General features: G+C 42.1%; 1 protein-coding gene across 43 annotated transcripts; it reads right to left on the bottom strand.

Annotated features, from left to right (window-relative positions):
* Nucleotides 1-4,101: 4,101 nt before the first annotated feature.
* LOC147641993 (uncharacterized) lies at nt 4,102-13,740 on the bottom strand. 43 transcript variants are annotated; one of them, XM_086801897.1, is made up of 13 exons: nt 13,615-13,740; nt 13,451-13,500; nt 12,757-12,832; nt 12,296-12,652; nt 10,278-12,193; nt 9,885-9,989; nt 9,666-9,745; nt 9,487-9,553; nt 9,190-9,278; nt 8,505-8,558; nt 6,028-6,127; nt 5,090-5,142; nt 4,102-4,358 (listed from the first exon to the last, which is right to left on the bottom strand). In XM_086801897.1, the coding sequence occupies exons 4-6, from the start codon at nt 12,628-12,630 to the stop codon at nt 9,925-9,927; spliced, it is 2,316 nt and encodes a 771-aa protein (XP_086658023.1). In that variant the 5' UTR covers nt 12,631-12,652; nt 12,757-12,832; nt 13,451-13,500; nt 13,615-13,740; the 3' UTR covers nt 4,102-4,358; nt 5,090-5,142; nt 6,028-6,127; nt 8,505-8,558; nt 9,190-9,278; nt 9,487-9,553; nt 9,666-9,745; nt 9,885-9,924. The 43 variants fall into 43 exon arrangements, with proteins under 43 accessions (XP_086658023.1, XP_086657980.1, XP_086658183.1 ...); XM_086801854.1 differs by having other exon boundaries at nt 9,937-9,989; XM_086802057.1 differs by having other exon boundaries at nt 10,273-12,193; nt 13,615-13,739.
* Nucleotides 13,741-14,598: the final 858 nt, after the last annotated feature.

Below are 14,598 nucleotides of genomic sequence, written 5' to 3'. Positions count from 1 at the left end.
GACCATTCGATCAGGCCCAACAATGACAGTTACTATCGCTTAGCAACATAATTTTGTTTATAGCCAATTGTGGTACCTAATGTTGCTTGCAACTTGTTAAGTGCGACACACCCAGTGACAGAGATATAAACTCATAAATGTGTTGCTTGGAGAAATGCATCATCTTCATTTATTGCAGTGAGAAGAAAGTCTATAAAAAATAGGTTTAAGCGTGCATTAAGAATGACTAACAAAACTAAAAGTCTGGCTTATGTAAAATTGTCATGGCTTCCCTATGGAATGGAGCGACTGAGTGCATCCTAGACCTTGGTTGAAACCAAAGCCTCTCCATCCATGAAGGGTCATATGTTAAAGTTTGAATATGCAAAATATTAATCTACGTCCTTCCAAAGTTTATACTTGAACATTTTGTATTAGCAAGCCATTTGAGTCATGAAGATAGCCATGCCATCATCTAGAGAAGTCATGATAGAAGAGTCATTAGAGTCAAGAAACGCTAAGTTGATGCCAAATGACATGAACCACTTTTTGAACTAGGCTCTTGATCTAGCTTGACCATTATCGTCAACCATTAACCATTATTGTCAACCATTGACCATTGTTTGTTACCAAAAGGGAAGGATATCTTCCTAAAATATACAATTTGATAGAAGGGAAGGGCATATTCTTGGATTTTAGTGAGGAGACAATGACATGATGGTAATACCATTTATCGTCTACCAATGACCATTGAGCATCAATTATCTACGTTGGCCGTCGATCATTGACTACTACTAGAAGGAAGGGACTCGTTCCTCAATTTTACCATATTTCCAATACACTTTTGTGTAGTCTTTTAATTTATCAATGACCATTGACCATCAATGATCAACCTTCGCTGTCGATCATTGACTATTACTAGAAGGAAGGGACTCGTTCCACAATTTTACCATCTTTCCAAATACCCTTTTGTGCAGTCTTTTATTTTGTTAGTAAGAGAGAAAGACACATCCCTAAATTTTAAAAAGTTTGGAGAGGAGCAAGCTCTTCACAATAGTTATATGTGGCCTGTTTTCCACTAATAGGTTTCTTGAATTTTATAGGAAATTGTCAAGGAGTAACATTATTGATCCTTTTCAAGCATACATGATCAATAAACAATTCCATTGACCACTAACAATTATAAACCATCCATTGACCATAAAAATTTGACAATTGGCCATTATCATTAACCATTGCCTATTGATTGTTTCGATGAAAGGTGTGAACAAATCAACACCATGATACTTCTTAAAATAGTTATCATCCCTCAAGGGTGTGCTTACCAAATTGGGGGTATTGACCTTTTTGTTATGGCCTTCTCGAATGGATGCTTGTCATTAGAGTTATATGCATCATGCTCTATATTATTAACTTTTGATAACATATGTGCTTACCCAACAACTTTGGTTGATAGTGATTGTTACTAGCACTAATTAAAATCAAAATACATTACGGTTCTATGAACCATTCATAGGCCATTGCCCACATCATCACTCATTAATGTTGTGCCCAAACCCAACCATGCGTTGACTCATACATTACCATGACCCTCAATATCTTATGTGGTGAAACACAAAGTTCTGATGGGCACCTAAAGACTCATGCCGTGGTAAAAAATCAAAGGTCTTCTCAAAATCCATAAAACAGTTATATACTCTCATCTAGCCTCGTCAATGATGGCTATGAGGGTGAAAATATACTGCAACATTGAGTAAGTCTTCTTAAGACCTACCTACTCTTTGGCTTCTTCTAACCCTACCTCTCTAACAATATGCTCATCTAAGACTCCAAAATTGATCCATATACTTTGGCATCCCCTGGTTAAGGATCGAGACAATGGTATTGGTGGACAAAGAGGATGGGAAGGCTTCATAAATAGCCCTATTGAAGATGTTGACAAGCATAAGGGTTATAACATTATAATTATGAGTGAAGTGCTCTCCATGGTGATATAATAGGCCTTCACCTTAACATTTTTTGGTGACATTGGATGGGATAAAAAGGGTAGCTAAATTGTCACCAACAGACGTGTGTATAACCAATGGAATTCGATGAGAGAGATTGTAAATTTAACACGCAAAGGTTTCCCAACCCATACGGTCACTAATGGGAGTAGGTGGCAACTTCTTGCTTAGAGCTCTGCAAGTGTTGTTGCTACCTATGTTCATGAAAGCTACTATAAATCCACCTCACTTGGCTGAAAACAGCAAGGCAAGCATCGAAACCACCTCTACATCTCACATGCGGAGCACTATCCCAAAGCCCATTCCGTGTAAGGTAGAGGCGGCATTTCATCATCATACCAACTATTTTAGGGCTGTGACAATTCACATTATTGTTCTGCACGATCTACCCCATTCGAACCAACTCAATGAGGATTAGTGTAATTGCAGTCTGCCAAGACATCCACGTGGTCAAGCTAGAAGCTGGCTGGCTACATTCATGACCTACCCCACTTCCATTGTAAAGTTCCAAATCACCTTGCAAACCAACTCAATGAGGATTAGCGTAATTGTAACCTGCCAAGAGATTTCCACATGGTCAAAAGCTAGAAGCTGGCTGGCTGCATTCATCTGTGTGCGAAAAGATATATTAGTAGGCAAGATTATTTTCCCTCAGATGTCATACAATCCCCTACCCTACCCCCCCACCGCCCCCCCCCCCCCCCCCCCCCCACACGCAGGCAATCTTACAACCTTCCAAGTGACACCCATGTAGGGACAAAGGCAACCACTTGGAATGGTCTAACTTAGCCTTGACCTTTGAGCGCCCTACGATTTCATATGCACCTCAAGTCTACTACTTGTTCAGATTTGAAAGACATTGATATGAACACAGTCGTCTTTATTATCATGATGATCTCACAATCCCATCGGTTGGCTTTCAACATATTGCCTTGCATTTGCCATATCAACCCCATTTTGGGAGGTGGTACCCTCTGGCTTCACGTGCACTCACATACACACTGTTGATATCTTATAAAAGAACACGAGAGTCTATAAGACCAAGATAACATCAGACCTATCATGCACATTAGCATGAAAATAAGTAAAAACACTTAAAATTAAGGCCGTTATGATAGAAGCAAAACATGACTTGACTATAAATCATTGATATAAAGCATGAAGCTCATGGCTATGTGACAAAAGAGATGTACACGTTTGTAGCCCTTACAACATTTCCAACAAGGACCAACCAACTTGACATCTTTAGTATACGTGCATCACATCATTGCGCCACATCCAAGAGTTTGCAAGAGTGTGCATTGGGCACTGTAAAAGTGTGAACCAAGCAATCCATTAAGCAATGTAAGTACGCACCAATGCAAGACTCCGCACAGTGTGCATTCACACTTGCATCAGCGTAAGAATTTGCACATGTGAACCAGCAAAGACCATTTATCTAACACCATGAGACTAACTTTACTGTACAAATCTAGCCTTGGTGTAACACAAAGCACACCTGTGAGCCATTCTAAACCTCCAACCTAGCTGACTAAGCAAGTCAATCACGCATACGTGAAGTGCCAACTCATTAAAAGCACATCCACAATCTGCGAGCTTTCAAATGTTTCGTCACTGAAGCATTTAACAATCCACTTAAGTTGTTGAAGCAGGCGAACAAGGCATGCAAGCCCAAACAACAGTTTGCAGAATGTTTTGAGATGATCAACATTCACTTGTTACATCCATCGATATCTTTTTGGACTCCCTGATATATTTGGAGAAAAAAGCTAACCACGATAATTTATAAAGTAGCTAGTAAAACAGAGAGTCACTCCTTCATAAGTAGAGAAGGTAGAATGCAAAAAGCAACGCAAATAAGATGCCATCGACATCACCACAATCCACTTCCTCTAAAGTTTAAACTCTCATTACCTACCAGGGTAATTGTTTTTTGTTCTTACCTTCACAAGTGTATGCAAAATCCGCTAGTTCAAAAGAACAACCAAAAGATGTGCTTTGTAATTGTAAATCACTATGGGTTGACACAAAGTGGGAAGGAATTCAAGAAGCCTTCCAAACCCAAGGGGCACAAGCCCTTAAACTTTACAACATCACCTCACACTGTACAACGATAAAGAAAAGCACAACCTTTAATTCATCTTCTTAAAAAATCCTCCCCAATCAAGAGTCACTTAAATGCATCTACTCTACAAATTTCAGCAGCAGGCATGGCCATGTGCGCACGTCTGTTGCAGCTAGCTTTTACAAAGCTAATTCCCTACTTTACACTCACACCAAACAAACAGCTTTCCATAAGGCTCTGAGCTCTTCAGTGCTTAGTGATCACTTCTTCCGACCCTTGTATGCCTTTGCATCGACCGCAAAAAAAAACTGCTTTTCAAAACAGCAGAAGAGTTGCTCTGTAAGAAGCCTACCTCTTGTTTGAGAGAGAGAGAGAGAGAGAGAGAGAGAGAGTAAACTTCACAGCTTTTCAGTTTCAAAAAGCAACGCAAATAAGATGCCATCGACATCACCACAATCCACTTCCTCTAAAGTTTAAACTCTCATTACCTACCAGGGTAATTGTTTTTTGTTCTTACCTTCACAAGTGTATGCAAAATCCGCTAGTTCAAAAGAACAACCAAAAGATGTGCTTTGTAATTGTAAATCACTATGGGTTGACACATGGGAAGGAATTCAAGAAGCCTTCCAAACCCAAGGGGCACAAGCCCTTAAACTTTACAACATCACCTCACACTGTACAACGATAAAGAAAAGCACAACCTTTAATTCATCTTCTTAAAAAATCCTCCCCAATCAAGAGTCACTTAAATGCATCTACTCTACAAATTTCAGCAGCAGGCATGGCCATGTGCGCACGTCTGTTGCAGCTAGCTTTTACAAAGCTGATTCCCTACTTTACACTCACACCAAACAAACAGCTTTCCATAAGGCTCTGAGCTCTTCAGTGCTTAGTGATCACTTCTTCCGACCCTTGTATGCCTTTGCATCGACCGCAAAAAAAAAACTGCTTTTCAAAACAGCAGAAGAGTTGCTCTGTAAGAAGCCTACCTCTTGTTTGAGAGAGAGAGAGAGAGAGAGAGAGAGAGAGTAAACTTCACAGCTTTTCAGTTTGAGATTTATCTCTCGGCAGCGAATTTCTCCAGGAGGGAACCTGAAAGGAAAAGAAAAAAGAAAAAGAAGAGAAAAAGCGCTACTTTAAAAAAAATGAATTCCCAAAGAAGTCTTTGGTTTGCCAAAACCAAGACGCTACTCAGTCCTATGAGATAGACACCAAGTATTTATCATATAAGCAGATGAATGCATGTGCCCTTGAACAAGCTGATGAATATAAATTGGTTATAAATTTCCCACCCAACCCAAAAGATCTCCTTAAATACCCTCTCACAGATCTACAACATAAACCAAGCTATAAATGTCCCCTTACACACATATGTGATGATACAAAGACAAGTAAAAACTGATCTAATGTAGTCATCTAACTAAGTCCATCCTTCATAGAAACTACACCAAAGATTTTTTACCAATTGTAAGCTAGCCATAAATGTTCTCCTATTTACATACACAAAGAAAAGAAATGTTTTAAAAAATATATATTCCTCATCGATATAGAAAAAAACAGTCCTGCCTAGGAGTACCAGAAAAATGATTGTTCACTTTCCTCTTAGGAGGACCAAAAAAGCTAGTTCTCCTATCAAGACCAAAAATGATCCCGAACACAGTCAGTCCTGCCTAGCAGAACCAAAAATGCCTAGTCCACTGTTAGAAGTTGTAAGCAAGGGTTTGATACAGAACAAATAGTCCTGCCTACTAGTAGGACCAAAAATGTGTAGTTCACCCTCCTAGAAGTTGTAAGCAAGGACTTGAAACGAATAACGTGCATCTGCGTAAGGTAGTTCTAAGCCAAGACATATCATTAGAGGCCAACACTACTCTCCATTTCACGGTTAAACCCAAACAAGATGGAAATGCAAAATACAACTCTGATCAGTACCAGCACTCCCTTTCCTAACCTTATAGATGGCTTTACCTCACTCACCAGTTTCAAGGCGTGCACCTATGTTCCCAGGAAGATGTGTACAAAAAAGGAGACTCCGGGAACCAAGCTGCCGGAGTGGGCAAATGATCGCCTACTCCGCCTACAAAAAGCCCATCAAATAGTGGTCAGTGTGGAGAAGACATTATTACATACAAACATTTAATGTCAAGTACATCGTGGTGATGGCATCCATTAAGTACCTTAAAATAAGAGAAACGGCCTCTCAATTCTTGTATATTTTATCCTTTATTCTTACAGACTAAAGATCAGAGATATGAGACGGCTTGTGCTGAAAAGCCAAGCTGATCAATCATGTAGGAATGAAAATTTCAAAAAGTAGGAAATCCAGCCTAAGCATTGGTCAATGCGTGCATGTTTGAAAATTTGGATCCTTGAATAAGGGTAATGGTAGTGATAATATAACCTCTCTCTCTCTCTCTCTCTCTCTCTCTCTCTCTCTCTCTCTGGTTTCTGTGAGCAGAGGAACGGTACCAATGTACGTGGTGTGTAATTGACTTGGTAGTTGATTGTGGTGTGTAATTGAGTTGGTAGTTGATTGAACTGTTGAGCAAGAGGTCTCAGGTCCCAGCGTGCTGCAGCTGATGGACACCTCATCATGTGGTGAGGGTTGTAATCCACCCATAGGTGGACGGACATAGGGGACTCTTAACCATCATAAGTCAGAAAAGAAGGAACATTCACGAAGGCAGACTACAAAGCAGCTCTCAAGTGGAGCAATATTGGCATCCCTCATTCGAGGCAAAGCAGAAGGGGGCTCCCTCCCCTGCTGGCTCTCAACCGGATTCTACATCAGGGGGTGACTCCAGCCTGCTGTGGGGGTCTCGCCAAGATATCCCAGCAAGTGGCAATTCTCTCAAAGCCACAGATGCCATGAAGGAACTTTGAGATAATAGGGATCAATATGCCATTGGCAATCGTGGAAGCCTTATCTGTATTATGTACAAGAAATAAGTAATAGAATTGAGTCTCTAGTGAAGTGGATATGGCTGAGAGAAAACGTCGACTACAGTCTTGTGACCTACTGTTCTCTTGGCTAGCACTTGGCCTACAGAGAAACGTTATGTGAAGTCCAATGCTGAGGCAAACACATGATTATGATGATTTGGCTACCCACATATATATATGCATTAATGCTACTAGTCAGTTTGTTTTACTGTTGTCAGCCAAACCACAACCTGCCACGTGTCATCGCCGCCATGTCATCATTGCCATGTGGCACCTGTGCCTGCTTGCGGGCCTGTACATGCTATCCTTTGTGTGCCACAGGTGAGGGGTGCCACAGAGGGAGGCTTCTAAGGGAGGAAAGGAGGACAGGCCTCCTTGCACGGAATAGGCTGGCCGCAAACTTGACCGGAAAGAGAGACCAAGCTTTCGGAGAGGAGCTGCTGAGAAGATCCACCTGATGCCACAGTCCTCCACAAGACAGCGTGCAGGCTGAGATGGGATCAAGGAGGAAGTCCCTCCATGGTTCTCCCAGCTAGAGAGCTTTGCAGTTGCTCATTATGGATGCTAAGCCAACCACCTGTATCTTTGCTACCACCGACGGCAGTCGGTATTGCCATAGGCTGCAGCTGCAATATATGGCAGTTGAAAGTCGCTACAGGCTACAGCTGCACTTCCATCACAAACCACGAGTTGGGCAGCCTCTTCCAGCACAGCTGCATCTTCTAATCTAGCAGACAGTGGAAACTGATGGCGGCTAGCACCAAACATAGACGGCCACCAGCAAACAACAGTCAGTAAACGGTGACCATCACTAGCAATGGACTGACAAGGCCAGGCAGATCTGAGAGGGGGAACCATCTCCAACAGCTGCAACTTGAATTGCTCCATGCGGCACCCACCCACCCTCAAGCCAGCTTTTCCGGAATAGAACTTATGTTCTGCTTTGCTCCATCTACAGTTCTATCCCCTCCTAGAAAATGATCGTATAGACTCAACCAGATAAATTTGAGGACATCAGGCGCATGGAATCCGTGCTATCACTTCCTACTGGAGCTTTGAGCTAAGAGTTTAATATGCCGAGTAGATAGTATGTCTTTTGAGGATTTGCTTATTGATAAATCCCTTTGAGAAATACAGTGAACTACCATTTGCCTGCTTCTCACTACATCTAGCTTTTGGCGCCTGAGAAACCAACAGGAATTCGTGACTGGCCGTAACACAACATGCTAGGAACATCGAACTGTGAACTTGGTGGAGCAATGTGTGATTGCATTTCACCCTGTACACTGTATACGGTTGCACCATATACACACTCCATCTTCGTAAACAAGCCAGAAATAAGAGTCAGTTAGAATTTCATAAACCACGATGCTGTCAGGCCAGTAAAACTTACAAAAGTAGCCAATGCAACAAGCAAGATGAAAAACTAGCTGCATATCAATAGTATTCTGATCTGAAAAGTTAAGGTGTCCCTAAACAGCAGTATCTTTTGAACAATTTAGCCAAGATACCTGTATGTAAAAGCCACTGAAAACGGCTCTTCATATTATAACTCAGAACAGCAACTGCGTGCATCAATACCAAAGAGAAGTATAACAACAGAAATCGCCATCAATAGCTATCTTTCAAGAAACAGCCAAACTCAGAATCAACTCAGCATCAAAAATGACAAACCTCTGAGTCTTTTCAAAGCACGCAGGCATAGTTACACTAGAAACGAAAATTAAAACTGAAAATTTATGAGACACTGGATGGAGAAAGAAACAAAAATTAAAACTGCGAAAATTTATGAGACCCCTTGTGACAAACAAGCATTTGGGAGGGAAATGGGAAACAGAAAAGCTGCAAACAATGAAAAGGGTCCTCTCTGAACTGCCTTGAGATAAGGCCCTAAAACCAGGAAACCATCATTACACCTCAGGTGCCACTACCAGGGTGTATCTGTCAACCCCTTCAAAATCTCCTTTAAGCTACAGACACCATCAAGGTCTTTCCTAGGCATAACTCTAGTACCAAAAAATATTTTTTGAAATTTCAACACAACTTTGTCTATGACACCTGAGGGTCAGAGAAAGTACACTTGGAATGTTTCCTTTCCATGAGCATCCATCAGTACTGATATGTGCAAGAGAACAATCAATGCACCATCTGCATTGCAAAAAAAAAAACTAAAACAGGAAACCCATGCAAACTTACCTTTTCTTCCTAGCCACGTTTTTTATACCTTAGCACAATACATAATCAGTCTCCCATTTTCATACTTGCAGCTGCCAAACCAAGACAAACTGGAACGGCACAGACAGTATTTGTTAAGCATCCAATTAAAAAGAACCATGGCATTGACATATACACTTCATCAAGCATACTCCAATCAGGCTGAAGAATCTGTTTAGGACATCCAAGAACATGGAAGGTTAACCTTCTGAAAGTTCCATAATTGCAAACTTGATTCACAATCAAGCAGCTTTCTTTCCTTGCTAGCAAGCTTTTTACCTGTGAGTGGTGTATTATCACTTTAAAGCAGCCAGCCTGCCAATTCCAAAATCCCTTCACAATATGGCTGCCAACCAACCCAAAGTGAAGTTGCACAAGCACATGTTAAGCATTCATACAATCGACACGATCCCATGAATTACATGTATAGATTAAAGATCTCACAGTTGCTGTCCTACCATCCATTAAACCTAGAAGCTTCCACAAACCATTCATCCATTGTATGGCATGACTCCCACATTCATAAAGCCAGCAAATACTGCCAACCAACAAATCAGCATTTAATTGGCATATATGGGCACAAAAAGAACCAAGAGGGTGAAAATCAGCGTGATTGCTGAATGCATCTTAGACATGAAAAACCTCCACATTGATTGAAAGAGTACGGTGAAAGATACTTGCAAAAAAAGTAAAGCTCAAGACTGGACACTTGGTCAATCACAATTCAACCTTGTCCCTGACCAAAATGTACAGCCTCCTTTCTGCTAGCCTGCAGCCTAGACCTGGAGGCACAGATATAACAAGCTCAAGTAGCAATAAACAGACCAGACAAAACTACAAACTCTACTTAATTACCACAGATTGCGCAGGGTCTGAACAAGCTGGCCAGGATTTACTGGCTCAAAAAACTACAGATTCACACTACATAAATGAAAGCCATGACCACATGAACCACAGAAGTTAATCAATAGATGGAGCGCTTGAAGGCAGGGACTCTGATACATCTCGTTTTGAAGTCTTATGCCTTTTGGAGCTTTTTTTCCTCCCACCACTGTTACCTCTTACCTCACCTTCATCAGCTGAAAGACCCTCCTCTGCAGAAACTGAAGGAGACTTGGTTTTATGCTTGTGTTTCCGTTTCTTCCTCTCTTTGTGCCCATGCTCACCCTCCTTGTGCTTTCTTTTATGCCGTCTTCGAGATCCATCATCATCATTGTCTTGATCAACATTCTCGTGTTTGTGTTTCTTCTTGTGTTTTTTGTGTCTGTCCCTGCGCTTCTCATGCTTGGACAACTCACCTTCATGCTTCTTGCCATCCCTTGACCTTGACCTACCCCGACCCTTTTCCTCATACCCATCTAATTTTGCAGCAATGTCCCTGGTGCCAGTATCATTATCTTCAACATCCCTCATATCCAGGGTCTTCTTCTTATCAGGGGCCGACAGGGGCATCTTTTCAGCAATCGGGATTACAAACTCAGAATCAGTGGGATATGGATCAGAGTCGGCTCTTCCTGCTACCCTCTCTGTCCTTTCTTCACCACCTGCATTTGCAGGTTTAGGTCCCTCGAAAATTGCATCTTCATCACCATCTCTTTCAATTTCATTGCCTTCTGTACCCCCCTGCATGAGCTCCTCTGTACCTACTGAAACCAAAACATGCCTTCTCTGCAAGGGCGGATATTTTGCTTTTGCACTTGCAATCAAAGGTTCATCACCTTTATCTGAATTGGCATCCTGCTCTCCTGTTGCCATTGTAGAACTGCTTAGTTCTTCAGAGCTGGTCCTGTGTGGAACCCTGTCCTGATTTAAATTAGAGTCACTGCGCTTATGTTTCATCTCACTACTCAAGTCAGGCATATGTGCTTCACTTATGTAACTTTTTCCCCTGTCTTCATTTCTGTCTATTTCTTTACCTTTGTAAACAGAACGTCCTTTTCCTTTCGAGAAAGTTTTTAGGTCATCTCGCCAGTCATCCAATGCTTCATCACTTTCACTTTCTTCATCAAAAATGGCATCAGAACCTCTGGTAGGTTTTCTAACCCTGTGTCCTTCAGCAGAAAATCTCTTGGTAGGATAGTGAGTCTTCTCACAAGACTCGTCAGCCTGAATAGATTGCTTCTTTCTGTACTTCTCCTCAAGTACAGAAGGCCGCATGGACTGTTCACCGTGTTCATCTGGAGACCTCTGCTTGGCATCCACTTGATTTGTAGCCTTCTGATAGCTTTGATTATCCAATGAAACAGAAAGCGACCTGACGGGGGAGCTGGACGACTGCATCCTTGCAGGACTCGACACACTGAATCGTTTATGTTCCTTCATGAGATTGCTAGCATTTTGATCCTCATCCACTTCAGTGCTCAGCTCTGCAGGTGAAGACCGATCTACATTACTTATGTTATCACCCCCACCAACTTTCACCTTACTGGGACTCCTGCTGCTGTTTTTTCCTGAAGGGCTAATGCTGATGCTTGCACTACTAACCGAAGGGCTTCTCACTACTTCTCTCGATACAGATTTTTTGGGGGTTTGCCGAGATTTTGTTCCCTCTCTCTTCACCCTCGGCGAAATACTTTTCTTTCGAGAATGTCTTGGAGATCTAGTGTGAGACCTCCGCCTCAATGAAGGGGAGAGGGTTCGCGACCTCCTCCTTTCTCTGCTCCTGCTCCGCCTTGGAGATCTTGACTTTGATGTTGACCGTCTCCTTGCTCTGCTCCTACTTTGCCTGTGATTATAATAATCCCGATCTCTTCCATACCTGAAGCGAGAATAGTCATTGTAGCTCCCTCTATAATAACTCCTGTAGTCGTGACCTCTGTATCCATGATAGTCCCTTGCGCGATAAGATGAATAGTAGTCACGCCTGTAGCGTATCGGGGACCGTGAACCAGAGCGCCCACGTCGATATCTGATGGGGGAGCGGGAACGTGACTTAGACTTTGATTTCGACCGTGAAGGAGACCGGGATGCTGATTTTGATACTGACCTGTCATCATCACAAGTAAAAAACTTAACACGTGCTTTGTGAACAACAAGGCCTCACATTCTCAACCTCACTATACTACTTAGAGAGCATAATCAGAAAAACCTGCTCTTGCTCCCTTCAGTTGGTTTTTTGTCATCGTTATCACTTCCTTTTAGCTGCTTGCTTATCTCTGCTGCACGAGCAGCAGCCACTTCAGTGGCGGACTTCAGTACTGCTGCCCTGGTAGCTGCCTGTTGTGCAATCACCGCCTGCTGCACCATAAGGGCCTGCTGGAACTGATATTGCTGCATGGCCACAGCTTGCTGCATCATAACTGACATCTGAGGAGCCTGGATTGAAGTCGAGGTTTGTGCCCCAGTTTGCCCGGAAGAAGACTGAGCCATGGACGGGTTTGGGCTGGCGGGCTGGACTGCAGACAAGGGTTTGGAAACATCCATGTCTTTGACGTCGGTGCTTTACCTGGGAGGAATTATTATTTGATTGAATCACACACAACTTTACTACCAAATGCATACAGCAAAAATAGAAAGTTCAACACCAAGAGCTCTAAAATTTTGTGTTACCTGTGAAAAAGGTATGTATCAATCCATAGCATATACAGCTTCCATTTATCCTTGAGCTTGCTTAGCCACCATAAGCCTACACATGTTAAAAATAGGCAGTTATACATCAATCATGCCCAGGATTTAAGGCATAAGTTCCGTACATCAAAACTCCAATCGGCATACAGCTGTGTATAACATAAATTCCAACATGAATTTCTTTACAAGATCGTTCACAAATTAAAACCAAAAGATGTGGCACATCACAGAAAGTAAACTGAGCTACTACACGAGGGCTTAACATGAGAACACCCTATTCCCCCCCGACACGCATCAGAACCCCAGCAAATCAGGCCACAAATACTAAACGAAGTATGTTTAAGAATATCAAGCCACAGATTACTTCTTGTTTAATTATCCATGTCCGCATAATTGGCAAGTCGACCAAGAGATGTTTGCATGCACCTAGAATAAACTGGGCCTGTTAAACGTTTTCTTGTCTGAAGGGAGATGACTCACATGAAAGGCATATCCCCAGTCCTAACCTGACACAATCTCGTAGTTCTGCTCATCAAAAAACCTAACAAACTAACCCAAAAACTCAGATCAATTGAAAGTAGTGCAAGAACTTGCAGTACATCACCACAAACAACTCCGGCCGGGGACAAGATTAACATGTGAAGCAAAACATGTGCTAGAAGTGGATGCCACTGACCTCATCGAAAAGCTTCCAAGTGGGCTCTGTAACACGGGTTTTAGAGCGCCCTGCACACAGCAAGGAAACAAAAAAGAAGAAGCAACAATGTCAAAAAGCAGCCACAGAAGCCATTCAAATCAAATGAGACGCAGAAAAAACCCAAAGGTTATACGCAGGCAAACCTGTGGTGGTCGGATGTAGCAAAACCCAACCCGGCGGAAACCTAATCGTTGCAACAAGAAAAACCTATGCTTTTCAAAGACTAATAATAAAATGTCTTGCCCAAAACTTTTTTCTTTAGTCGAAAGGTGGATTACTCCATCCTCTTGCCCAAAACTTTTTTCTTTAGGGTCTTTTAACACCGCCTAAGGGTGTGTCACAATAATGCCCAACATGTGGGCAGCTACACTCTTGAATGGGCGTACCCCATTACTCACCAACTGCCTATGCTTGCGTTTATTAAAAAAGTGACTACCCATGTATGGGCGCCCCCTTTACACAACTTACATGTCCACGTGCCCAACAGCCCTAGCAGCTTGTTGACCTACGTATACATGCATCTCCACCAGCCCCAGCAGCCTTTTAACCTACGTATGCATGCATCTCCACCAGCCTGTTAACCTGCGTATACATGCAGCATGTATCCACACTGAGTCAGTACAGATTAAAACACCTGGTATCTATTAGATGCTAATCAAAGAAGATGCATACAGATTAAAACTCACATAATATATTTAATGGAAAGGCAAAACAACATTTTGATGCCCTGTTAGAAAAGTTGATCTAATTTTGAGGATAATTAAAAACCTCCAAAAGTTGAAAACCTTTAACAGAAATTGTGAAGCTCAAACTAAAAATATTGTGCTAAAACTCTTGCGCTTAATGCATGATGCACAGTCCAAAAACAAGGCTTGCAATCAAACCCAAGGTCGAGGTGTGAGTGAGCTCCCAAAACTTGCTACCATCATGCATGCTGCATCGTATTGTTCACCTTCCCTCAAAATGAGATGAGCAGAGACGCTAATTCGGTAGCATGTCCCCACTTAGATGGTCATAGGGGTTGGAATATGAGGAAACCTGGTTAGAGAGACAATAACATGAACAAGCTATGCACTATCCCCTCCAAAGGAGCTGCTACTACTGATACTGGTGACTTTTTTGCTATC

The sequence above is a fragment of the Cibotium barometz genome, chromosome 1 (genome assembly GCF_041138505.1).
Source record: "Cibotium barometz isolate CiBa-2024 chromosome 1, ASM4113850v1, whole genome shotgun sequence".
Taxonomy (NCBI): Eukaryota; Viridiplantae; Streptophyta; class Polypodiopsida; order Cyatheales; family Cibotiaceae; genus Cibotium; species Cibotium barometz.
The sequence above is the reverse complement of the archived record's forward strand: the minus strand, read 5'-3'. Positions and strand labels throughout refer to the sequence as shown.